The 27555-nt window shown below is 47.9% G+C and overlaps 1 protein-coding gene across 4 annotated transcripts in view; it reads left to right on the top strand.

Annotated features, from left to right (window-relative positions):
* Nucleotides 1-27555, top strand: part of CSMD2 (CUB and Sushi multiple domains 2) — a gene marked incomplete at its 5' end in the record, with an annotated part of 547039 nt that overhangs the window by 348153 nt on the left and 171331 nt on the right. For all 4 annotated transcript variants that reach the window (XM_080658115.1, XM_080658114.1, XM_080658113.1 and 1 more), the window contains 6 exons: nucleotides 10827-11153; nucleotides 15728-15922; nucleotides 24904-25042; nucleotides 26012-26199; nucleotides 26962-27150; nucleotides 27340-27456. In XM_080658115.1, coding sequence (XP_080514241.1) covers nucleotides 10827-11153; nucleotides 15728-15922; nucleotides 24904-25042; nucleotides 26012-26199; nucleotides 26962-27150; nucleotides 27340-27456 — 1155 coding nt within the window. The remainder of the gene's footprint in view (nucleotides 1-10826; nucleotides 11154-15727; nucleotides 15923-24903; nucleotides 25043-26011; nucleotides 26200-26961; nucleotides 27151-27339; nucleotides 27457-27555) is intronic.

Below are 27555 nucleotides of genomic sequence, written 5' to 3'. Positions count from 1 at the left end.
AGTATCCACCGCAGAGGGCTGCTGTGAGGGTTCATGAGTTAAAGCGTACAACGCTCTTAGAATGCCACCCAGCACCTCATAAGTTATTATTTCTCATATCTCTCAAGGAGAGCTTGCCTATTTTCATCTGTTTTTTCCAACAGATCTTGTGATATTTTAAGTTCAGGGGGGTGGGGAGGAATTTATACAATGATTTAAGGATTATTGTCATCTTAACAATATGAAGTCATCATCCAGGAAAATAGTTTCTCTCTCATTTTTAAATTTTCTACCTATCCAGAAGTGTTGTTGTTTTCATTATATAGGTCATGTTTGTTTATTGTTTTGGGGCTGAATTTGATCTGCTAGTGGTTTGCATATAGAATTTTTTTTTTTTTACACTGTGAATGTGTTGGTGTGTGAGTTAGGGGTGTGTGAATACGTGTATCATACATACTTTTTATAGGATTGTGTCAAGATTAGTTTTAATGGCTTTACTATTATACTTTTTTAAAATTCTAAAGCTGTAGCCATGAAACCACTTACTCCCTAGGTATTTTTCAGTTTTCTTAGGTTTTTCTCTTCTCACAATTTTGGTGATTCAGAATTTCCTTGGAGATTCTCCATTTTGTCAGTATTTCAAATTTATTGTTATATTATACAAACTATCTATATATATAAAAAGCCAGCGACCAGAATGCCAGAATGACCAGACAGCTGGTCGCTATGACACCCACTGTGACCAGCGAACCAGCCCGATCAGAGGATTAGGCCAGCCAGCCAACCTCCCACAGCTCCTCTCCCCAGCCACCCCACCCCTGATAGCCTCTCCCACCCCAATGGAGAGCAGGGTGGCCAGCCAACGCCCCCAATGGCCCTTCCTCCCCGCCCCCCGGCCCCACACCTATCAGCCCGCAGCCCCTCCCCACAACTGGCCCTGCCCCTGATAGCCCCCCACCCCACCCCAATAGGGGGCAGGGCCAGCCAGACAACCTCCTGCAGCCCCTCCCCCTGGCCAGCACGCCCCCAATGGGTCCCCACCACCCCAATCAGGGGCAGGACCTGCCGACCAATCGCCTGCAGCCCCTCCTCCCAGCCAGCCTGGCCCTAATCGGGCCCGATCAGGGTGGGCCAGCCGGCCAACCTCCCGCTGTCTCTTCCTCCCTACAGGCCCAGCCCTGATCCACCAAATGGGGCCGGACTGGCTGAACCCCACCTGTGCATGAATTCATGCACCGGGCTTCTAGTTCTTTTATAATTGGCTTATATCCTTAATTTATTGTGTTTCTACATCTTCTATTTATTGAGTAGACCAGAGAGAAGTTTATCTTTTATTGATCTCTATTTTTTCTGCTTTTATCTTTACTACTAAGTTTACTCTCCCTTCTCTCCCTACTGTTATTTAGTTATTCTCTTTGTAACTTTTTGAGTTTAAACATTAATTTCACTTTTTAATGTATTATTATTTAATAATGAATAGGGCTATGAATTTGCTCTTAAATATGGCTTTGGCCTATTATCATCATCATTATTATAAGTAGCCTGTATTGACAGCTTTTGTTGCTTCTTTGAACTCAAGAACTTATTTAGGAAAAGGTTTTATAAATTTTCAAATGATAGGGACTTTTATTTATTATTTTATTATTGATTTCTAGTTTATTTGCACTGTGAACAGAAAATGTATCCCAACAGTTTTTCCTTAGTGGAAGGATTTATGGAGATTTTTCTTGCAGCCTAATATAAAGTCCATTTCTGTAATATTTCATGGGCACTTGTAAATAAGGTGATGTTCCTTGTTTGAAGTTAGAGAGTCTCATATAACAAATTCACACTCAAAGTGTTTTACAGATCCTCTCTATTTACTTTTAGCCTCAGATGAGTATATCTTTTTTTTAATTCTTATATATTTTTTAAACAGTTCGTTTTGTCTGTTTCAGTGCTTTGGGGCATAATGTATCATAACTGTCATATCTTTACTTTAGAATGCTAGCATCATCCATTTTTCGAATATCATCTTTGAATTTTGTTTTGTTCTACCAGTCCCCTAGAAATTGAGTTTTCATTTTGAAAGCAGTGAAGCTAGCAGTGACAACACCAGAAGAAAAGATAATAAAGAGGTTTTTTTTCAAAAAAGCTTCTTTTATTTTCTACTCAAGATCATATCCTATATAATAAAGATGTAATATGCAAATGGTCATTATGCTGTGAAGCGTAACGATCGACTGTGTAACAACTAGATCACGGATCAGCAGGAGGGTGGGGCAGCAAGCTACAAGCGGGCGGTGGAGAGCTACAGGAGGAGTCAGGGCAGCAAGCTATGAGGAGAGGCAAGGGGGGACGGAGGGAGCTCAGGAGGGCAGGGCAGCAGGCGGAAAGCTACAGGAGGATGGCAGCAAGCTGCTGGTTACAAGCGGGTGGCGGAGAGCTACAAGAGGGGGCAGGGCAGCAAGCTAGGGGGGCATGGGGAGCTACAGGAGGGCAGGGCAGGGGGTGGAGAGCTACTGGAGGGTGGCAGCGAGCTACTGGCGCACAGATTCGTGTGCAGGGCTACTAGTTAAATAATTACCTGATATTATGCACAATTGTGCAGCCACTTGTTAATGAGTTTTCTACCTTTATTATTTTTTGAAATTTTGAGCCATGTAGGAGCCTTTTAATATAAAGGTTTATCCAAAATCAAGATCCATTTGCACAACCTGGTGACTCCTTCCAAAAGGCTTCAGAAGGCACCTCATTTTCCTCTTTTAACCTGGGTGATGGATAGTGATATCTAATAAAAGAGAATCATGCAAATTGACCGTACCTCCGCTACGCCCACAAGCCATGCCCATCAGCCAATCAGGAGCAAGTATGCAAATTAACCCAACAAATATGGCGGCCGCCACGGAGCTGGAGAGAGCAGGAGGCTTGGGTTGCCCCTGGCAATGGAGGAAGCCAAGCTTCCGGCCCGCCCTGGCCAGCCCTGGCCTCCGCTCAAGGCTACAAACTTACAATTATAGAAGATAAATAAATCCCAAATACCAGGGCCTCCGCTCGGGTCGCTGGGGGGCATGGCCAGCCTGCAAACCATCACAGGCCCCTCGCCCAGGCCACCCCACACCCCAAGGGAACCCCCACCCTGATCCAGGACACCCTTCAGGGCAAACCAGCCAGCCCCCACGTGTGCACCTGGCCTCTATCCTATCTAATAAAATAGTAATATGCAAATTGACCATCACTCCAACACAAGATGGCTGCCCCCATGTGGTCAAAGATGGCTGCCCCCATGTGGACACAAGATGGCCACCACAAGATGGCCAGCAGGGTATAGCAGTTGGGAGGGACCAGGCCTGCAAGGGAGGGCAGTTAGGGGCAATCAGGCTGGCAGGAGAGTGGTTAGGGGGTGATCAGGCTGGCAGGCAGAAGCGGTTAGGGGCAATCAGGAAGGCAGGCAGGTGAGCAGTTGGGAGACAGCAGTCCTGGATTGTGAGAGGGATGTCCAACTGACCATTTAGGATCGGGCCTAAACAGGCAGTCGGACATCCCTCGAGGGGTCCCAGATTGGAGAGGGTGCAGGCTGGGCTGAGGGACACACCCCTGCCCTGTGCATGAATTTCTTGCACCAGGCCTCTAGTGTAAACATAATTTTCCAGTGAGAGACCTGTGTAAGTGAGAGACCTGTGTAACACAATACATACTCCCTTCTCCTGCCCTTGTTGCAGCAAGTTTGGGTTAGCTCTTGGGACAGAAGATCCAACTTCGTAGGGACAAGTTCTTTTTCTATTAGTGTCAGCTCTGTCTTTTTCTAGGTGCAAAAATAAATGTTTCTTGGTATCTATCCAGAGGACTCTTGTCCTGAAGAAAAAAAAACATCATCCAGGAGTTTGATATTATCCAAGGGTCTGATATATTAAAACTCTTTTTTTATCTACTTTGCATTTGCCTCCACCAGTAGTTCTCAAACCTTGGCAGCTCATTATAATCACCTGGTAAGCTTTTAGACTCTGTGATGGCCTGAGAATTGGTAAATTTTAACATTCTCCTGAAATGAGAGCAATCTTGGTCCATTCCTTATTTTTTACTATTCTGAATCACTTTGTTTAAGACTGTGTCCTGTCCCAAAATGAGGGTTATGTTTACTAGGATAGATTAGCCTATCTACAGTTGTTATTATAAACTAGAGGCCCGGTGCACAAAAATCGTGCATGGGGTTGAGGGGTCCCTCAACCCAGCCTGCGCCCTCTCGCAATCCAGGACCCCTCAGGGGATGTCCGACTGCTGTTTTACAGGCCTAAACCGGCAGTCGGACATCCCTCTCGCAATCCGGGAGGCTGCACACAGGCAAAAGGCATCTTGCTCTTGTATTGTCAGCTACATTTTTTTCCCTGATTATAAAGTAGTACATAACATGATCCTGCTGAGGCAGTGGTACCATTTTCCTCATCTTGTGGGTGGGAAAACTGAAGCAGAGAGAAGTTAAGTAACTGGCTTTGTCACACAGTTATAAGTGTCAGAATCAGGGCTGATCACAAAATGTGCAAGCCAGAGTCCATGCACGTCATCGCTGCATCATCCTGTCTTTTCAGTGTTAGAGTAGCCTTGCCAGGTTTTAATTTTTAAATCTAAGAGACTGTTCCCAATATATAGGGTAGGGTCCCTAGGCCTGGCTGGCGATCAGGGCCAATCTGTGGGGCAACTGGCGGGTGGGGCGATTGGGGGGCCCTCGCTGGCACCAGCCTTAGCTTGCGGCCTGGCGCCGCCCGCTAGCCAGCCTCGCCCCCTGCCACCGCTGCCGGTCACTTCCCTCGGCAGGGCAACCTGCAGACGGGGTGATCAGGGCGGGGGTGGGGGAGTTCCTGCTGGCACTGGCCTTGGCTGGCAGCAGGAGGCGACCAGCAGGGAAATTAGTGGGGGGCACCACCCACCTGCCGGCCAGCCCTGCCCCCTGCCACTGTTGCTGGTCGCCTCCCTCTGCTGGCCTGCAGGCTTGGGGCAACTTCTGCGTTGAGTATCTGCCCCCTGGTGGTCAGTGTGCATCATAGTGACTGGTCATTCCACCTGTCGTTCTGCCGTTCGGACAATTTGCATAGTAGGCTTTTATTATATAGGATAATTTTTGTGATTTTTATCATCTTTATACTTCCTCTATCTATACTTCCTTGGTGTTTCCTTTGAATTCCTTTTTATTTTATTTTATTTTTTAATTTATTTATTTATTTTTGCTACATTGATTGCTATATTTTTCCCCTTTTGGTAATTTTGAAGATAAGCTACTTTATAGTCTATTACTAATTACACTTAATTAAAACATGCTTTAACCTATATTTCTCAAATTAACCACAGGAACTATGTAACAGAATTTATTCTAAGATGAGGAAATTAGCATATCTCCTTCCTCACACTTTTCTCTTTTTATCAATATAATCTGCAATTTTTTACCCTGGGTTTTGGGCAGCAGTGATATATCTTCTCTTTGAAAGACTAATGAGTACACTTGCATTCTGTTTTATAACTATACGTATAGCATTTATTTATATTCTTTACAGTATGGCTTATTTGCTTGTTGTCAACCCTTTTTATAATTTTTATGAACCATAACTTTCCCAAACTTGCGTTCTTCATTTTGATTCATCTCTTGGTTTGGTAGAAAACATTTTCAAGTGGCTTTTTTTGAGTGTTATGTGAACAGTATATTTTTAAGGTCACTAATATTGGGAGCTCTTGTCTTTGGTGCTTAACAACTTGGCTGGGTTATACTCTTTTCTACTCTAAACCGTATAGTGCGAGATCTGCACTGTGTTTAAGAGACATGCATTGAGGACCGTGCCACAGTATTCGTCTCTAGTTTCCAGAGCTGATACAGGTGCCCACCTGTTTTTACAGACTTTGGTCAATTCTGACAGTTGGGTCTTGTAATGGGATGGAATGTAAGGCTTATGTATTCATGTCGCCCTCTTTTCAAATGTCATCGACCATTAAATACTCATTGATTCATTCAGCAAATATTGATTGAGCACCTACAATATGCCAGGCATTGTGGGACCATTAGGATTCAGAGGAATCAAGCAAGATTTCTGCTCCTACGGAGTACATGTGAACGTGGTGGGAAGAAAGAGGGACAGACCATAAACAAACAAACGAACAAGATAACTTTAGAGAGTGGTAGGTAGCACTGCCATATACAGCTGCTCAAAATGGTATCCCTGCAGCTTTACAGCACAGAAAAAGGGTATAAAGCAAAAAGAATAACGTGATAGAGTGATGGAATGGTGGTGGAGACTCAAGTGCTGTTAACTAAATTCTCCTCTGCAGCAAATCCATTTGTTCATATGCTTACGGTACCCTTGATGGTCTTCCCTCTGAAACCATAGCACTTTCTTGCCTTCAGTTCACTGTGATGTTGTTCAACTAAAGACAGGCCACATGATTTTTCCCTTCAGTCTTCAAGGTACTTGGCTTTCTTAGGTTAGAATTCCTCATCATTTGCATTATACCCCCAGCTGGAGGGCCACAAAGCTGGTGATGGGATAAGCTGTGTGAAGGCATCCAGGTCCACCCTAGAGCTCCCCAATTCAGGGTGGGTGTAACGGTTGGGGTTGATAATTCGATCTTCAGCATAGAGAATACCCCTGGGACTCCAGTGTTAGACTTGGGCCCAATGGGTAGTACTCATCCTTTACTGGGAAACAGTGTTGAGGGGTGGCTAAGAGGTTGGCCCCTGGAGTCAGCTTAGTTTAATTTGCATGGATTTGCATAAATTTGAATTCAATGTTACTATTTACTGATGCCCAGCCATGGCAAGTTACTTAACCTCTGTGTGCCTCAGTGTGTTCATCTTTAAATGGGATTAGTAACAGTACCCACCTCATAATGTTATTGTGATAGTTAAATTGAGTAACTGATGAAAGTGCTTAAAACAGTGCTGCACTTAGTAAGCCCCCACTGGCAATAATAAATAATAATAATTACTATTAACTACATCTGGTGTTGCCTTAAAGCTTTCCCCTTGGCCTAAACTCTTTCCATACTTATAAAATGCAGAGATTACAGGAGTAAGACTGAATGTGGCTAGGGACCAGGTTGGCTTTGCTGAATTTGATGGGAAGGCTTTGGGTAGCAGTTTGAACCTAATGCAGGAAGTGGGGGGATGGGTGGAGTCAGGCAGAGGAAAGAGAAATGCAACATAGGAGTCAAAAAATTCCTTTGTTTTGTGTTGTTATTTTGTTCTTTTTTTACAAACATGATTTTTTTTCATTATAATTAACTTCATTATAATTAACTAGACACCTGGTGCACGGATTTGTGCACCAGTGGTGTCCCTCAGTCTGGCCTGCGCCCTCTCGCAATCTGGGACCCCTCAGGGGATGTCAGACTGCCGGTTTCAGTGTGATCCCCACAGGCCAGGCTGAGAGACCCCACGGTGCAGGAATCCGTGCACCAGGCCTCTAGTATGCATATAAGATCTTTGGTTAATCTCTTCCTACCTTCCCCCCTTCCCTCTGAGAATCATCAGTCTGTTCCATGCTTCCATGCCTGTGCGTTGAGCATCTGCCCCCTGATGGTCAGTGCGCATCATAGCTACCGATCAAACGTTCGCTTAGGCTTTTATATATATACTAGAGGCCCGGTGCATGAAATTCGTGCACGGGGAGGGGGGTGTTCCTCAGCCCAGCCTGCACCCTCTCCAATCTGGGACCCCTCGAGGGATATCCAACTGCCTAAACGGGCAGTCGGACATCCCTCTCACAATCCAGGACTGCTGGCTCCCAACTGCTCACCTGCCTGCCTTCCTGATTGCCCCTAACTGCTTCTGCCTGCCAGCCTGATCACCTCCTAACCACTCCCCTGCCAGCCTGATTGATGCCTAACTGCTCCCCTGCCAGCCTGATTGCCCCTAACTGCCCTCCCCTGCAGGTCTGGTCACCCCTAACTGCCCTCCCCTGCAGGCCTGGTACCTCCCAACTGCTCTCCCTTGCAGGCCTGGGTCCCTCCCAACTGCCTTTCCCTGCAGGCTTGATCACCCCCAACTGCCCTCCCTTGCAGGCCTGGTTCCTCCCAAGTGCCCTCCCCTGCTGGCCATCTTGTGGTGGCCATCTTGTGTCCACATGGGGGCAGGATCTTTGACCACATGGGGGCAGCCATCTTGTGTGTTGGAGTGATGGTCAATCTGCATATTACTCTTTTATTAGATAGGATAGAGGCCTGGTGCATGGGTGGGGGCCAGCTGGTTTGCCCTGAAGGGTGTCCCAGATCAGGGTGGGGGTTCCCTTGGGGCATGCGGCAGCCTGGGCGAGGGGCCTGTGGTGGTTTGCAGGCCAGCCACGCCCCCCGGTGACCCAAGCAGAGGCCCTGGTATCTGGGGTTAATTTATCTTCTACAATTGAAACTTTGTGGCCTGGAGCGGAGCCAAGCCTTCTGCTTGCTCTGTGGTGGCAGCCATTTCTATTGGGATTTATGTATCTTCTGTAATTGAAACTTTGTAGCCTTAAGCGGAGGCCTGGGCCGGCCAGGGTATGTGGAAAGCTTGGCTTCCTCCATCACCAGGGGCAACCCTAGCCTCCTGCTCTTTCCAGCTCTGTGGCTGCCGCCATTTCTGTTTGGGTTTATGTATCTTCTATCACTGAAACTTTGTAGCCTTGAGTGGAGGCCTAGGCCAGCAAGGGCAGGCGGAAAGCTTGGCTTCCTCCATTGCCGGGGAAACCCAAGCCTCCCTCCTGCTCTCTGTGGCTGTAGCCATCTTGGTTGGGATTATTTGCATATTCGCTCCTGATTGGCTGGTGGGCGTGGCTGGTAGGCATGGCTTGTGGGTGTAGCAGAGTGGTGGTTAATTTGCATATTACTCTTTTATTAGATAGCATAGATAAGTCAAAATTTTAATTTATTCAGTTCCATTATTATTAACACCAGACAGCAATATACATGTTTTAATGGTATTTAATGTTTGTCCATATTAGTTTTTACTTTCTTTATATTTTCTTATATGAAAAACTAGAGGCCTAGTAAATGAATTCATGCACCAGTGGGGTCCTTTGGCCTGGCCTGAGGGATCGGGCTGAAACTGGCTCTCCAACATCCCCTGAGGGGTCCCGGATTGCAAAAGGGTACAGGCCAGGCCGAGGGACCCCACTGGTGCACGATCAGGGCCAGGGAGGGACTGTGGGAGGTCTCCAGGGCATGTCCAGCCCATCTCGCTCAGTCCCAATCAGCCGGACCCCAGCAATAAGCTAACCTACTGGTTGAAGCGTCTGCCCCCTGGTGATCAGTGCATGTCATAGCGAGCGGTTGAGCGGCCTTAGCATATCATTAGCATATTATGCTTTGGTTGAACAGATGAGCGGACAACTGGACACTTAGCATATTAGACTTTTATTATATAGGCTAGGATGTTTAGAATGAGCCTCTATCATGTTCACAGTCAGAAAAATTAAATATTGTTTTCACTTTGAAAAACTATCACCCACAGACCTATTACTCTAATACAGTTTTTATTTGGGGTTCATGTCCACTCTTTATCTACATGTAAATAAGTAGTTAAGAGCTATCATCAAAAGTATGCATATAATTTTATTATCTACCATTTTACTTAAGTGATGCTTAACATTCTCCTTTCTACAGGGTCGTATTTATCACTTTAATAATTGTGTTCAAACTGCATCATATTAAAGGCTATAACATACTTCACATTATTGAGTTGACATATAGGTTGTCCACATTTTTTCTCTATAATGAAATTATGTCACTATAAACATCTTTGTCCATGTGGCTCTTTTTCTTTTTAATTATTTCTAGAGATTACTGAGGCAGAATAATTGAACCATCTTTTGGCTGTTGATAAGAATTCATATAACTTTCCAAAAGGATTAGATCAACTTTACACTCCAACTGGCAATAAATACATATGAGTTTCCATGAAGCCTCAGCAATATTGGGTTATATATGTTTATTTTCTCTAGTGTACTGGACTGTGTTTTCATATAGTAATCCTATTTTTTTCTCATATGAATCCTCTGAGCATACTGTTAGCTCATCTTGGTGATATTCTTATAGAATTAAAAATCTCTAATTCGATACTGGTACTTGCCCTGTGGCATATTTGTTACAATTCTTTTTTTCATTCTATTATTTTTCTTTTTAATTTTGGTTTTGTGTGTTTCTCTTTCCATTGATAGCACTTTCCTTGCCTCAGCCTCATTCTAGGGTCTGTTTGTCACTGGCATGAAAAGGATTTAAAATATGGGTTTCCAGAAAAGTGGCTCCTTGGGGTAAAGGAGGAGGGGTAGCAGGACATGGGTGGGGCCTCGAGATGAGACCCTGTCCCCTCTCTCCCCCAGTTCCCTCCAACGCTTTGTTCTCTGAAAAGTGGTGCTTACCCGGCACCTTCTTAGCATAGTTTTGTAGCTTCAAAGCTGTCACAATCCCCAGGGCACACCTGTCACTTCCCCACCAAAATATTTAATGGAGAGAAATGGACTTGGACTGTCTCCTCCCTGGTTACCACCTGGGGGATCGCTCCCAGCTGAGAGGAGCTGGCACTGGGGCTGCACTTAAGCTTGAGTGATGGTTTTCCCCACACATGGGACCAAGAGCATGAGACACTGCTGGATGAGCACACAGAGAGAGAGAGAGAGGGCCAAGAGGAGAGCGACTCCCCCGTGCCTGCACATGGCACCCTTCTCAGCGCCATGCCCAGCATGGAACCCAGCATGTCTCCCGCCTAGAGCTCAGAGCCCAGCCAGGCCAGCCCAACCCTGGTGTCACCCTTTCTTTCTATTGCTCTTTAGTCTAAGGGAACGCACCCCTGCCAGCCCTCAGGGGCCCGGGCAGAATGCCAAGGACGCTCACTGACCTCCACTGCTCTTCTCTTGCAGTTTCCTGCTTCTTCAATTTCACCAGCCCCTCTGGGGTCGTCCTGTCGCCCAACTACCCCGAGGATTACGGCAACCACCTCCACTGCGTTTGGCTCATCCTGGCCCGGCCCGAGAGCCGCATCCACCTGGCCTTCAATGACATCGATGTGGAGCCTCAGTTCGACTTCCTGGTCATCAAGGATGGGGCCACCGCCGAGGCCCCAGTGCTGGGCACCTTCTCAGGAAACCAGCTCCCCTCCTCCATCACCAGCAGCGGCCACGTGGCCCGCCTCGAGTTCCAGACTGATCACTCCACGGGGAAGAGGGGCTTCAACATCACTTTTACCAGTGAGTCCTCCCTCTGTCCCCAGCTGGCCATCCCTCTGAGTCGGTCCCTGAGGGCGGAGGAGCGTTGATGTGGGTGGGCTGCTCTAAGGGTTGTACTGCCCAGGCCTGGGGCTCCAGCGTGACCAGGAAGAGCATGAAGCACTGCTGCCGGGCAGGTGCTCTTTCCTGTGGCGTCACTCTCTGAGCATTTATTCCCTGTATATAATGTACAAGCAGCCTGGGACCTCATTCTCCCTCCCGCCCCGCCTTCTGGAAGCCTCGACTAGAACCAGGAAGGGCCCAAGGGAGAGCAAGCCTGTCATCCCCTCATTAGTGACGGATCCCTCTCTGATGTGAACGCCGCTTGCTGCCCACTGTGGGCATTCCAGGGGGGCTTGGCCTCGCCCGGGGCCCACCCCATAGTTAAATCAGAAGCCAGCGTCTGGAGTGCCGTTTCTGTTTGGCTGTGAGTCTTGATTAGAGCCGACTCTGGGGCATTTCCTCATCCCCCGTCTTAGGGCCACAGTCCAAAGTCGACCCCTCCAGGTTCAATCCTGGGCCCCTTCTAGAGGGAACCCAAGGCCCGAGGTGATTATTTTCATTTCTGTGTCTCCTGGGGTTATGGTGAGGGTGGGGGTGGGGGCACAGTCTTGGAGACTGTGAGCCACCAAAGGCAGTGAGGACTACTTATTAGATTATAATAATCTGTAGACCCGTCACCTTGGCCGATGACAAATGGTCAAACGGGGCTAAAGCTGGGTCTTTCTGAGCAGTTAACCAGATCCTTCCCCAGAGGCTGCTTGTGAAATGCAAGTCCTCAACTCAAGCCCCACCCCACGCACATAAGCACACACAGAGCTGGTCCCTCTCGTGCTTTTTGTTGTTGTTGATTTCAGAAAGAAAGGGAGGTAGGGAAAAGGAGATATAGAAACATCAATGCTGAGAGAGAATCATGGATCGGCTGCCTCCTGCACGCCCCCTACTGGTGATCAAGCCCGCAACCTGGGCATGTGCCCTTGACAAGGAATGGAACCTGGGACCCTTCAGTCCGCAGGCCGATGCTCTATCCACTGAGCCAAACCGGGAGGGCCTTCTCGTGCTTTTGACAGAAGTGATCCTCTCTGCCCCCAACCCCATCCGTGGCACAGAGATCTTGTTTTTTTGTCCCACCTGTCCCTGCAGTCTAGTTGAGCTGAAGACAGTATGTGCCAAATGGTCAGCCACTGGGGACCCCAGATTCCAAGGGACACCCCACCTAAAGCCCTTCCCTGACATTCTTGTCAGCACTTCCTCAGGACACCAGGCTAGCTAGAAGCCGTCAGCCTTCTCGAGCCTGCCTCCTCCAGGGCACCCTGCTCTCGTCAGCGTGGGCAGCAGGCAGCAGAGCCCACCTGTCCCCCTGAGCCTCCCAGCCTGGCAGTGCAGCTCTGGCTTGTAGCTCACCCTGCTTTCCCATGCGACCCTGAGCTCTGCACAGGTAGAGGAATGCATTACTTATCTGCCCAGCAGGGGTCTGGTGCGTAGTAAGGATCAGTAAATGTTTATTGAATGGAAAGATCCATGAGTGACTCAATGCTCTTTCCCTGCTGGTGAAGTGGGAAGAGGGCGGGTAAGGAGTCCCCAGGGAAGCCCATTTGTCCAGGATGATGATGGCAGAGAACTCTGCAGGGTCAAAGGAAGTGGGACACTGATCGGACACCTGTGGCAAAAATACATGCTTAGCCCTAGCCAGTTTGGCTCAGTGGATAGAGCGCTGGCCTGCAGACCAAAAGGTCCTGGGTTTGATTCTGGTCAAGGGCACATACCTTGGTTGCAGGCTCCTCCCCGACCCAGGCCCTGGTCAGGGCACGTGCAGGAGGCAACCAGTCGATGTATTTCTCTCACATCAATGTTTCTGTCTTTCCCTCTCTCTTCCACTCTCCATAAAAAATCAATGGAAAAATATTCTCAGGTGAGAATTAACGACAAATACATGCTTATAGTCTCCCAGGAAAACCAAATCCTAGCAAGTCCCCATTTTCTAGGAAAGGAGAAAATACTGGGTCCTTGGGAGGAAGAGGCAAAAGGGTGGTGGACCAAGCTCCTACCTCACATTCCTCTCCACCACTGTGAGAATGATGCACACCCAAATGTAAATATTCAAAACACAGGGGCAGGTCAAAGAAGAACTGCTAACTACCACCCAAATCCCCCACCCAGAAATGGTTCTTGCCAACATTTGGTGAACACTATTACTGAATCAGATACTCTTCTGTCCATTTATACAGATGGGCAGTTGGATGGATAAGTAGAAATAATATTTTTAAATCTGGGCCCCACTGCTGAGTCAGAACCTCCAAGGGACTGAGGCCCCAGGATATACTTTTTAAAAGTCTCTGAGGTGGTTCTGATGTAGCTAGTGAACAATAGTTTGTCCGTGGACCAGTGTTTGGGAAGCAGCGTAGTCTCCCCTTCAGGACAGTCATCTCCTGGGTCACATCCCAACTGATGATCATTGAGGCTGAGCTGGAATGTGCCCAGTGTTGGGGGCTCACTTCCCACTCAGCTGTCTCCATAGCAACAGCAGCATACTGAATGCTTCCCCTTATGATGCCTGAAATCTGTGTCCCTGTAACAAGGACCTGTGATCCTTTTCCACCCCTCGAACTCCTTGGACTAAACCTCCTCCTTCTTCCATATGAAACATCTCCAAAAGTGATGAAGTGTAGCTACTGTTTACTGAGCACCTACTGTGTGAGCATTGTGCAGTCATCACAGCAGACCCCACACCAGATCTCGTCATAGGCTGAGATCTATTCCTTTTCACATGGCAGGAGACAGGTTCGGAACGACAGCCAGGTAGAACTGGGCAGTATTTAAGTCCTTGACCTCGAGTGCTTGCTCCCAGGTGCTAAAGAAAGCTCCGTATCTGGATCTTTTCTCTCTCTCTCTCTCTCTCTCTCTCTCTCTCTCTCTCTCTCTCTCTCTCTGTGTGTGTGTGTGTGTGTGTGTGTGTGTGAGATAGGGCTAATGCCTGGACTTCTAGCTTCAGGTACCACTTATTTCTAAATGTCAGGGCAACCCCATGGTCATAGCTCCTAATAAAGCAAGATTGGGAGGCTGGGCTGACCTAGGCTTTGCACATCAGAGGGAAGGGTGTGGGACTTCGTGCAGGCTCTGCGAAGGATCCGCACTCTCATCTCCATGTCAGGCCCCCAGCTCACCTTCAGTAGGAGGATCTCCAGCCTCTTGCCTCCAGTAAGATCCAGCAGCTGCCAGGGCGGACTGTTCGTTTCTGACTGTGCACGTGTTTCCATCACTAGGGGATTTCAGAGGCTTGTAAATTGGGTTTTTGATAGTGGTACTTGCCCGTGCAGCCATGGAGCCTTGTCTCTACTGCAAAACCACCATCCTTCAGACAGCAGGGATGCAAACAGGGTGTGGCTTCAGAGACATGAGTGCAAGAACTGTGGCACCCCTAATAGAGGAAGCCTGGGAATGTGCTTAGAGAGATGAATGGGAGGAAGGAAGGGCACTAGGTCTTTTTTTTTCCTTTCTTTTTTTTTTTTAATGCTCACCCAAGGATATTTTTTTCCCATTGATTTTCAGAGAGAGTGGGAGGGGGAGAGAAGAGAGAGAGAAACATCATTGTGAGAGAGACACATTGACCAGTTGCCTCTTGCACGTACCCCAACCAGGACCTGGGCTGGGGAGGAGCCTGCAACCAAGGTACGTGCCCTTGACCAGAATCGAACCTGAGACCCTTCAGTCCGCAGGCCAATGCTCAAAAACGGACAGGGCTTAAGGAGTACCTACTCTCTATCAGGAGCCATAGCAGATATTCTCCACTTTCCTGTTAACTTTCATTTCTACCCCACAATAACCCTGCAAGTGAAGTATGATCTCATTTTATAGGTCAGGAAGCACAGGCTCAGCAAGATTACATAAGTTTCCCAGGACCATGTAACTAACAAGAGGCAAAGCTCGATTAAACCCTAAAGTGCTCTGACTCTTTCCTCTCCCAGCTCCGCCTGCATTATCAGTTGCCTGGGAGGGGCAGAGGCAGCCTGGCAGAGGCGAGGGAATGAGGGAAATGGGTTCCGACAGGGCTGATTCCAGGGCACCTACTTCATGATGCTTAGTGTCTGTTAGTGTCACAGGATTCAGAGCCCAGCTCACCTGCTGCATAAGTGATCCCATCACTGTCTGAAGTTAGGGAAGCATGGAATGGATTTGACATTGGGGAGACAGATCTACATAAGCCTCAGTTTCCTCATTTGCAAACTGGGATAATATCTACTTCGTGGAATCATTATATGATATAAGTGAGTGAATGTGAGACATACTTAGCCTACTGCCTGATCTATAAATGTTCATTAGAAGGAAATTGGATTAGGTGCCTCAGAAGGCAGGAGACCAGGTTTAAGAATCACCTGCTTTATGCCCAGTGTGGCATGGTGGTCCCTGGTTCTGGGGTATCTGGCTCTCCCTCCAGCATGGTGGGTTCTTGGGGGATTGGTGGAGGGCTAGGGTAATAATGAAGCTGATTGGGGGGCGGGGGGGTCACTCTGCACACCAGCTCTGCCTAATCACATCCTTGACCCCCATCCACACAGCCTTCCGGCACAATGAGTGCCCGGATCCAGGCATTCCAGTAAACGGGAAGCGGTTTGGAGACAGCCTCCAGCTGGGAAGTTCCATCTCCTTCCTGTGTGACGAAGGCTTCCTTGGGACGCAGGGCTCCGAGACCATCACCTGCATCCTGAAGGAGGGCAGCGTGGTCTGGAACAGCGCCGTGCTGCGGTGTGAAGGTGCGTGCCTGCGGGCTGGGGCTGGCTGTGCAGAGAGGCTGAGGAGGGGACCACGTGGCCTGAACCACCTGGTGCATTTCCGTATCATCCTCCTCTTCTTCCCGGACTCAGGGCCACCCTCTCACCCTCGCACTGGAATGGCAGGGGCTTGGAGGACCACTCTGCATAGAAATTTTATTGGTAGCCAGAGTTTAAACTGGAAAAACACTGGTTGTAGACTGTCAGGCATCACAACACCTTTTTCAACTGGCAACTCTCAAAATCACAGCCATTGGGAGCCCTGCTTCCTGACCCATCCAGGGCTGCTCCATCCACCAAAGCAGAGGGGGCCATGCTGTAAGTTCTCGAGTCTCCAAGCTGCTGCCACTCTTTCTTTTGTACACGCTGATTTCCCCAGTGCCCTGGACATCTCCAGGCCTGGCCTTTGTGCCCCACTAGACGCTGCCTTGTTATCCGTGGCCAGTCTCCAGGGACTAAGGGCAGACTGGCCAGAGGAAACACAGCTTGATGCCAGCACAGGGGTTACCGTGGCGGCTCCTCAGTCCTGCCTTGCCGCACGGAGCAGGTTTTTACCCCATTTCAGAGACCAACTGTCTGTGCCACCAAACTGCAGGCTTTTAAAACACAAGTTAAGCTTCTCGAGCACAGGATTGTGTCGAATCTGCGTACCAAACACAGTACCTGGCACAGAATGGGTCCTCCGTACATGTTTGCGAATAATGGATGAGTAATGCGTATCCCATAGGCCCTTGGGAGCAATGACAGTGCTCAGGAGGCAGGGGCTGTGGTTCTCTCCTTTGGGAGCCAGAAAGCTTCACCCTCTCATCTCACTTGATGGACAGCGGGTTAAGACCTAAGAGACCTCTCTACATACCCAGTCCCCAAACCCAAATCTGAGCACAGTGACCAGCAGGTGGGAAAGACAGGAGAACAAATGGAGGGGGGGGGCGTGGATGGAGCACTGTCCCAGAGATGACAGGTGCAGGAGAAGGGGAGAGACCACCAAGAGCACAGTGCATGTCAGAGGGCCTGTGGGCTCTCCAGTCGGGCCTGGGCTGCAATCCTGGCAGATCACTTTTTCCCTCTGAGCCTGTTTTTTCAGCTGAAAAAGTGTGGTGGTGATAATAATAAGATGCAAATGTAAAGGACAGATTCTGGCATAAAGTAAGTCCTCAAAAGTGTTAGCTGTGTGATCACTGGTTTATAAACTCCATGAGGTTAGGGCAGTGGTCAGCAAACTGCGGCTCCCGAGTTTGCCGCTCTGTTGATTAATGAGTTTGCCAACCACTGGGAGAGGGGCTTAATCACAAGGAACAACAACAGCCTGTAATTATTGGAATCGAGAGTGTAGGTCAGTGGTCGGCAAACTCATTAGTCAACAGAGCGGCAAACCGCGGCTCGCGAGCCGCAGTTTGCCGACCACTGGGTTAGGGAATCATCCTTGGCCTCATATTCCCACAACTGACATATTGTTTGGCACTTAGATGCGCAGTCAGTGCTGGTTGAAGAATCACTGAATGAATGAATGAATGAATGAATGACCTTTGAATAGGTTAGAGCCCCTTTAATGGCCTTCAGAGCCCTGACCCTCACCAGACCACCTTCTGTTTCTGCCCTGCAACTTGCACTGGAGTCACCCTGAGCAAGTGACTTGACCTCCCCGTGCCTCAGTTGCCCCATCTGTACAGTGTGGTTAATACTGGGAACCTCCTCACAGGATTGTCGTGAGCAGGCAGTGTTCTTGGAGAAGCGCCTGGCAGAGGCAGTGCTTCATGTGTGTTGGCTGTGAGCATTATTTTAACCCGATCTTTTTCATCGGACCCATTAGATGAGTATCACTCCACAAGAGAGGTCTAGTGGTACGTTCCCCTCCTCCAGGTGCCTGCCCCATCGTTACGTGAACAGACTACCTTCCAGCCTCCAAAGTCCCACAGCAAGGTCTGCACAACCTCATCTGCCGTTTTCCCCAGCACATAAGCAGTTTGGGAAATCGCATGAGCTTTAGCCGCAGAGAAACAACGCGAAGCTCGTGGCTTCGCCTCCTCCCAGCTGTGGAACAGGGCGATTAGGCAATTCCCTCCTTGGAGAGGGCGATAGTCATGCATGTCTGATGGGATTGTTTGCGGGTGAAGCGGGTAACCCTGTGAAGCAGCCATGTGGAGCCTGGGGTCTGGGGATTTTCGGTCGGTGGTCGCTCACCTTTCCCCAACCGGCCCCTCCTTCTCCCTCCTGCTTGGGGGGTCTTCGGTTTTCCTCATGTTCGTCCGTCTCGTCCAGGACATTTCCCTACTGTCTCTCGCTCCCCTGGTCTCTCCTTTCTCCTAATTCCTTTCTCCTAATTCCGGACAACTCTTGGTCTAACCACTATTGATTTTTCTTACCAATTCCGTGGGCTTTGGTCCTATCTTCTCACCAAGATTCTCCCCACTCCCGGGCCAGAAGCCCAGGCCCCAGGCCTCTGAGCCTGTGGGGTTCAGTCCCAGTGGAGCTGACCCCCTGAAGAGGCGTCAGGACGTGGTAACTGCAGAACCCTCTTCTCCCCACTGCTGCCCTCCAGGATCAGGTGCTCCTCAACCACCGCCCTGCCCTCGAGAAGGCAGTGAGACACTCAAAACCACGCGTGATGCAGGCGAGAATCTTCAGCTCACTATTCATAGGCAAAGTCCTAATTTTGAAACTAAAGCTGTCCCATTCATTCTGTCTCTCGGGGGACAGTAGGCAACCAAAAATAAGGGCAGCCTGTTAGAGAGACCCTGACGTGGCCCAAGGAAGAAGAGCCTGCACACTTTTCTCAGAGTGAGGGGCCTTTGCTGCCACCCTGGTTTCCAAGGGCCTGAGGAGCAGCACGTGAGAGGGGCGGAGTGAGAGACGCCACCTAGGGTGGCCAATCCCAGAGCTAACACGCAGGTCAAGTGGAGAGACCCCTGGGAATCTTGCCCCTCCGTGGCCTCTTCCCCCGCTTGTGTCCCAGCCTAGGGAGAACCCTGCTTTGTAATCAGCATCTTCATCTTTTTCAATTTCCTAGTTTTGTTTTTGATTAAGTATCCCCACCTTGTGGACAATTAAATGCAGAAGCTAATGGACTTTAAAAAAATCTTTAATATATGCTAAGAGCCACTTTGTTTTTGAGAGGCTGTAATGGGACAAGGGAGAAAAAGGCTTCTTCTAAATTTAGAAAGAAGGATGATTATCTGACTGATGTAAAGCAGCAATCGGCAAACTTTTCTTAAAGGGCCAGCTAGGAAGTGTCTTTGGCCTCGCACGTGGTTTATATGAAAACAGCCCGAGACAACGCAAGTAGATGGGCTGGATGTGGCCCCTGGGCTGGGTTTTGATGACTCCGGATCTAGAGAACATAAGGGATCCGTATGTTTAAAATCAGAATTTTCCTGTCCAGTCAGATTGGCTCAGTTGGCTGAGTGTCTTCCTATGCAACGAAAAGTTGCCAGTTCCATTGCTGGTCAGTTGCTAGTTAGATCCCCAGTCAGGGAGCATAGGGCAGGCAGCTGGTCGATGTTTCTCTTTTGCTCTCCTTCTCTCTCTCTCTCTCTTTCTCTCTCTCTCTCTCTCTCTCGCTCCTCTCTCTCTATATATATCCTCCTCCCCCTCTCTCTCCCTCCCACCTGTCTCCCTCTCTTCTCTTCCTATCTCTAAGCATGTCCTCAGATGAGGATTTAAAAAAGGAAAAAAAAAACACAGAAATTTCCCAAGAAAGACTTCCAGGTAGTGAAGGCATCTATAAAGGACTGTCTGGTTCTGTCTCCCCACGTTCCTCTTTTCCTTGATCTTTCAAAGAAAAACCAGCGAATTCTATCCCACTGTGATGAGTGTTTTTTTTACTCACTTCAGCCATGCACCAGTCTAGGCAGTAGGTTAGCTGTGGTCCCCATTGGACACAGAGCGGTTGAGTCACTTGCCCAGGATTCTCCCAGCTTGTAAGTGACAGAGTCCGAATCCAAACCCTTGGTTACACTGTCACTGTATATTTCCTGAATTATATCACTGGAGAGAGTATAATTTCAAACATGTTTATGCAAGAGTTAAAATCATCCACAAACAGGATGGAAAGCAGGGTTTCTGCTTTCCATATCCCAGTAGAAAATTAAAACAAAAGGAGACATATTGTCTGTCACAAAAGACAAAGATAGGAACCCCCCCACCCACCCAAGGAAGCATCAGAAATTGACAGCATGGAACAAAATAACAGCAGTAAGACAAACATATCAGTCATGACATAAAGGTAATTAAACTCCTGATTAAAAGGCAGAGACTCAAACTGGATTTTTTTAATGTTGTTTACAAGAAATATGTGGGGGGGGGGGCGGGGAACAGGAGATAAATAATCTACAGTGAGTATGTATTTTCATTTTTAAAGTAATACTTGGTGGTTATAAAAATTTAAATAATACACAAATGCGATAAAGTTTAAAGTGAAAACACTCATTTCCCGATCTCACTCCCCAGGGGAAGTTGTTTAACAGTCTGGTATAAACATGTGAACGTGTTTTTCTCTATGTGTATGCCAAATGTGCTCCTTTCACAATCAGAAAATGTTTAAGTTCTATAAAAAAGGAAAAAAGGTGAGTTCTCCCCTCTCCCACGAGAGGAATCTGAGTGATGGTTTTGCTCATTTAGGCCTCCAAGGAAGAAGTAAGGGTAGTTACGGAGTTTCTAACATTATAATAATCATAGCCTAGGGATTGCAAACTGGCCACAGGCTACCATTTCTTCTTTTACAAGCTGGGAGACTTACAGAAAACTTGCCTGCATCAACTGTGTGGTTACCCTGAGATACAACTCCTAAAGGAAAGTCAGGAGAAATACTTAATTATTTTCCTTTATTTACTTATTTTCATATTAATGAGTTGATTCCCTAACACCTTCAAAAGCTGAACATTATTAAATATTATTAAAGTCCAGTGGATTTAAATGTATTTTATTTAAATCCATTGCTTTTATTACTCTAATCGACTCTCAAATTGTCCCATTGGCCAGTGGGAACCTTTTGAAATTAACCCGACCTCATCTTGACATTTTCCGTCCCTGACCTAGAACCAGCTGTTTCTCCAAGGAGCCCTAGTTGTTGTTTTTTAAGTGGAAAGTTATATTTATAATCTTGGCTCTAGCTTCTATTCCTAGTCTCTCTACCCTGTGCACTCCTTCTTACTATTGAGTAAGTCCTTGTTTCTAAGTCTTTTCAATGAACAGAGCTGAGAAATCATTTTTTAAGGATAAAATGCATCATGGGTTCATTTCATTTCCAGTGTACAAACATGTTTTCCTTTTTACTTAACTTCCTCATGTCATATCTGTACCTTCTTTCTCTCTTGCTGAAAACCCCAGTTCCCTACACCATGAGCACAATTTCCCACACACCATGCATACCCAGGGGTCTCAGAACTGTGAGGCCAGTACTACCTACAGCATTGTCATCACTGGAAATAGTTTACGTTGGTTTTCATTCAGTTTTTCTTGTCCCCGTATCCTACTAGGGTTGGGCTATCAAATTACAGTGTTTTTAATTTTTTCACTCCTTTCTTCCTGTGTGATAATGCTGCTAACTGATAGAGGATTGTATTCATTTATTTCCTCTGCTTTTTTGAGTTTTGAGACATGACTTATCAAATGTCAGTATTTCTTTTTAATTGTGCAAAATATTTACAAAGTTCCAAAGTTAAACCTAAAAGAAGGTGTATACTTGGCTTCTATCCCTGGCCTCTGGACCCTGTTCACTCCCTTTTTCATAGGTAATGTTGAGATTTTAGGTTACTCTAATATTGATTGTTAACATGAGTAAATAAGTGTGTGTCTCCCACCCTTAGATATGAAATCATACTATACCCTTATTATTTACTTATCTACCTTGCTTTTATACCTAGTAATACTAGTATATTCTAGGTCATCTCCTCGACATTATATAGACTGTTCCTCATTCTTATTTTATAGCTTCATAAATAGTCCATTTTGTTGATTACCCCAATTCATTCACTCAGTTCCCCATTGCTCAACATTTGGACTGTTTTCAGTTTATTCCTATTACAAATAGTGCTGCCTTGTATAGCCTTAGATAGATAGATATGTCTGTATATGTCTATACGTGTCATTTCATATTTTGCTGATATATCTTAGGGATAGAGTTCTGCAAATAGAATTTGTGGATCATAGAGTAAGTGCATGTGATTTTTGTTGGATATTACCAATTTTTCCTTCATAAATTTACACCAGCAAGGTCGTAGGATACCTGCCTTCCCCCAGCTCACGTCATCAGACTTTGGGTTTTGCCCACCTGATGAGAAATAATTTCTCATTGTAGTTTTAATGTGTGTTTTCTTAGTGAGAGTGAGGTTGAGCCTCATTTCAAATGTTAAAGAGACATGCATTTAGGAATCCTGCCCGTCTCTCTGCCTGGCAGCTGCCACCCTGGAATATGAAGTTGAGCCAGAGAGAGTGACGGAGTGAATGAATAGATAGGTCATTGGGCCATCACATGAGCAGGAGAAGAGATGAACCTGGCCAAGGTAATAAAATGATGCAGCAGAGAAAGAAGACAAAATACTGACAACCTAAGGCAGGATTCGGGTTTCCCTTGCTGGAGATTTTAGGGAGGGTTTCCTTGATAAATAGGCACTGAATGGAGAGTAGTTGAGGCAGGCGAGTGACTGTGTGATCTCTGGCTTCCTGGAAAGTGAGTGAGGCGATCACAGTACAGCAACCAAAGATGCTGGGCCTGCGTTGAGTTGGAGCCAAGAGGGAGTCCCTATATCTGCTAAGGTTCAGTCCCTGCAGGGGGACCCAGGGACAGAGCGCTCAGCACGCCTCTCCCCACCTGCTAGGTCTCACATATCCATTGGAGAAATAGAGGAAAGCTTTAGTAGTTTCAGAGAGATGGATGGACAGGATTTGAAAACGATGCTTATCCAGGAGGTGGTAATACCCATTTGCAATTTACTTTGCGTTTGATCTAGGTGCTGTGCAATTACCTGTTTCTCCAAGCCTCAGCTTACTAAAAACGGGTAATAATCCCTGCCTATAAAATGAGGATAATAACAGTGTCTGCCTTTTAGTGTTGCAGTTGTCACAAGGATAATCCATAAGCCTGGCATGTGTAAGCTCTCAGTAGCCATGAGCTCATTACTGTCGGCCGTGGCTGTAGAACTATTATATGCTGCAGGGGAATTTGGAGATGGGTCTTGAGGTTAAATCTCAGCTGTAACTTCATTAGCTCTCAATCTAATCTCTTAGCCTATTTAGCCTTAGTTTTCTCCTCTGTGAAATGGGGATAATAAAGAAGTGAATGTCATGTCTCAGTATGAGTTGTCCACTGTTATCATCACCATTATTATATTGTTTATTTTTTTGTTAATTAAATTTCCCATTATAACTTTCTATTAAGAATGCTTGGCAGTTAATTTAGACATTGCCAAGAAGTTTATAGAATTAAGAGAGGAAAGGTGTGCTGCATTTGGCTGTATCTTATGAAACTGATTGCCTGGAGGAATCCACAAAAACTTGCAGAGACAGAAGTGCTCTGTAGCTGTGTTCCCTTCCCAGTCTTGTTCAGGGCATCTGGCACCTGGTAGCCCCATAGCAAGGAAATGCCAAGGAAGCAGGGCTCCTTTAACCCTGGGAGGCTGCTCAGCTTGAGGTCTCTGGGTTTACTAGTATGCCGTTTTCCAGGTCCGAGTGCAGGCGCTAACTTGCTAACCAGGACTAGTGACCTAGCCTCCATTCGCGCCAGCACTCTTAGTGTAAGATGGAGAAAATAATAGAAGCCCCTCACAGGGTCTGTGTCTTGTGAAGACTGAACGTGATTATTGATGTGAAGCTAAATGCCCAGCACAAGTGGGTTCTCAGTCCATGGCAGTGGTGGTGACAGGAGCAGCAGCCCTGGGGGTGGGGAGGGTGTATTAGTCAGGATTTGACGGTGTTAACAAGCAACCCCCAGACCTCAGTGGCTTAAACACAGGAGTTTGTATCTCTTTGAGACTGCATGTAGAACCCGAAGACACGGTCATCAGCGGCTCTGCTCCTCAGAGTCACTTACAGGCCTTGACAGGACGTCCACTCTTGTTCCACAATCACCGAGGCAGGAAACGTCACAGATCATGCCCTGGCTCTTCAAGTTTCCACATGGACAGGACACACGTCACTTCCGCAGTCATGTGGCCTAGCATCACTTCGCTAGCAAAATACGACCGTGTGCCCCCAAGGAGGAGGAATGGAAGAGCTCTCATGACCACCATGGGGGCCCAGGGTCTGGTTACAGGAAAAGGCAAGAATGATGGGAAAGGTGTGGGTGAGAATGGGAAGCTGAGGAGTGGGAAGAATGGGCAGAAAGACCAAGGAACAGTGATTACGAGCTTGGGGAGATCAGAGGTATGCCTAGGCCACCGACATGGACGGCATTGAATTATCCTTCCATCCATTCATTGATTCATTGAAGAGATACTCGCTGAATTTTAGCACAGAGGGACAACTATGCCAAGCTCTGGGCTAAATGCTGGGCATACTGAGTCATGTAAGGTAATGATAGGGTCCCTGCCCTCATGGAGCTCACAGCGGAGCAGGTCCTGCTGGTGCTCCCCACTCTTCAGCACCAGAGCACCAGGTACTGGGTATGGGGGTGGCTGGGAGGGGGGCGGGTCTCAGCCTCTGCCACAGGCCTGGCAACCAAGTGAGGAACAAAGCAAAGACCAGTGTGACCCAAGTGCTAGCTGTGCTCAGCCCTTCTAGAATGGCAAGGACTTTGTGTGAAGGGTTCTTTTCATTTCTCCCCTCTGGTCTTTAATAAAATGCCAAATGATGCAAAGGAGCATATCCATAAGGGTCCCAGTAAATGAAACTCACACTTTATATAGTTCACATAGTTTTTCAGACACAAAAACAATACTTGTATGTGGATACATTTTATGGAGAGGTCTTTTGTTTATTTGTTCATTTGTCCCCCCAAGAAAGCTGCTTCTCTCCCTTCTGTCCCCCAGCTCCCTGTGGTGGTCATCTGACTTCGCCGAGTGGCACCATCCTGTCCCCGGGCTGGCCTGGCTTCTACAAGGATGCCCTGAGCTGCGCCTGGGTGATCGAAGCCCAGCCTGGCTACCCCATCAAAATCACCTTCGACAGGTGCTTGCAACCAGAGCCTCAGGGGAGGGGTGAGAGGTGATCTCCATGGAGTGGCGTGGGAGGGGACCTGGGGTGAGTGGGGACCAGCCCTGATGCTGCACTGTCAGCACGTCAGAGAATACCAACAGGCTGCCCTGGGTGGGGTACACAGCGCTGGCTTTGCCCTTGGCCTTGGCCCCACCTCAGGAGTGGGGTTTGTGCTGTTTAAGGGACCATGATATGAGGGGTGAGGAGAAGGCTGGGGGTGTCAGAGGAGGGAGAGTGGGCAGATAGACGCCGTGAGATGTGGAAGGAGGCATTAGCATCTACGAGCATAACCCTGAAATTTCTAGGATGGAAAGGCAGCCTTCCTGACCTCTGACCCTAATCCTGCCCTGTCCCCACTTCCAGCTCCCACCAGGCTATGTCCCTTAAGTGGGGAGAGAAGCCACCCAAATATGCACACCAACTTTAGACAAAGCATTCCTGGTCTAGAAGAGCAATCCGAAAACTCTTCTGTGAAGGACCAGATGTAAATATTTTAGGTTTTGTGGGCACAAAGTATACCTATCACATATACTTTGCTTTTTTAAAAATATACCCCTTTATAAAGGTAAAAAACATTCTTTGCTCTCAGACCATATAGAAACAGCCTATAGAGAAGGTCTGGCCCTGGCCTGTATCAGCTGACCTGGCCTGGAACATTCTGACCCCCGTGAGGCTAGTCCTTGTGCCTCTAGGCCTCAGGATGGGACCCGGCCCAGGCCACAGAGAGGAGTGAGAAAGCTGTGTCCACTGTGGGAGGAGGAGGACTTAAATACGGTAGAGAAGGTCTCCACATCACTGGTGAATGTGTGCAAATCATATTAAAATATCCCTGCCTGCCAAAATCTGATTGTTCTAAAGCCCTGGGTCAGACAAGGCCTTTTGTCATCTGCACATTAATAAGCCTTGGGTTTCTCAAGAAGTCCTCATCTCTGTCTTCGGCAGATTTAAAACCGAGGTGAATTATGATACTCTGGAAGTGCGAGATGGACGGACTTACTCCGCGCCCTTGATCGGGGTTTACCATGGGACCCAGGTCCCCCAGTTCCTCATCAGCACCAGCAACTACCTCTACCTCCTCTTCTCCACCGATAAGAGTCACTCGGACATCGGCTTCCAGCTCCGCTATGAGAGTGAGTCTCGGGGCAGATGGCAGGGTCGGCCCGGGTGGGTGAAAGGCCCAGGACCAGCAGTCTCCCCACTTGGCCCCATCCCATGGCATTCTCAACGCTGTGCTCCTCAGGAGACCCTCCCTTACTCTCAGCATCTCTCAGAGCTCAACCTTTGGAGAGAATGAACGTTTCTCTCTAAAGAGCCTTTAGAAAGAGTTGAACCCTCGGAAGCAATGAAAGCTGATGGCCTGCACACCGTTCCTCACGGGCACATAGCTAGGCCTCTTCCGTGTGTAGACAATTGGGGGGCGCCATGTTGGGGACCGAGTATTTGCAGCTCATGAAGTTAAAGTGAGCTGGCATCTCCCACTTGCTCACCTTTCCTCATCACCTTCTGCATCCATTGCTGGTGCCTAGATTTAGAGACACTGATGTCAGTGCAGTCCTACAGGCCACTGTAGGAAGTATGGCCGAGAGCCATTAGGACAGGGTCATTTTCTTACTCGGGTTTATATCCATGTTGCAAAGCCGTAGCAGACACTCAACTTAAGCTTATCAAATGAATGAATGAATGAATGATCGATCCAGCCAACTTGTTTGCTCTGATCTGTCTTCAAATATTCTGTTGGCAGATATTGACAGCACATTTGATGAGTGAATGAATGCTAACTTAAGCCTGGTGTGAAGCGGGGTCTCTCCTCCCTCCCTCCCTGTATGAGTCAGCTGGGGTCCCTCTGTGGGGATGGTGAGCTGTCTTTTCCAGCTGTGGGCTCTCTTTTCCAGCTATAACCCTGCAATCAGATCACTGTCTGGATCCGGGGATCCCTGTAAATGGGCAGCGTCATGGAAATGACTTCTATGTGGGCGCTCTGGTGACTTTCAGCTGCGACTCGGGCTACACATTAAGTGATGGGGAGCCCTTGGAGTGTGAGCCCAACTTCCAGTGGAGCCGGGCCCTGCCCAGCTGTGAAGGTGAGACACATTATCAGGGGCACTAACGTAGCAGATTCCTTTTCTGCCACGAAAAACCCGGGGGCACTAACTCTCCCACCATCAGTGAGGGTTGTGGGTTTGAAAGGAGATGGGGGGCAGGTTCCCAGCAGGATTGGGGGGAGCTCCTTGAGCCGGTCCATTCTTTCGCTGCCCTCTTCACTCCTGTAGCACTCTGCGGTGGCTTCATTCAAGGCTCCAGTGGGACCATCTTGTCACCAGGGTTCCCCGACTTCTACCCCAACAACTTGAACTGCACCTGGATGATCGAAACATCGCATGGCAAGGGTGAGTGTTTTAGGGCCATTGCAGGTATTGGGATATGACACAGTCAGGACCCCACATTCCCCGGGTCAGAGTGACCACAATAAGGATCTCCCTACATAG

The sequence above is a fragment of the Plecotus auritus genome (genome assembly GCF_963455305.1).
Source record: "Plecotus auritus genome assembly, chromosome: 2".
NCBI lineage: Eukaryota > Metazoa > Chordata > Mammalia > Chiroptera > Vespertilionidae > Plecotus > Plecotus auritus.
This window is presented reverse-complemented; position numbering and strand designations above follow the sequence as displayed.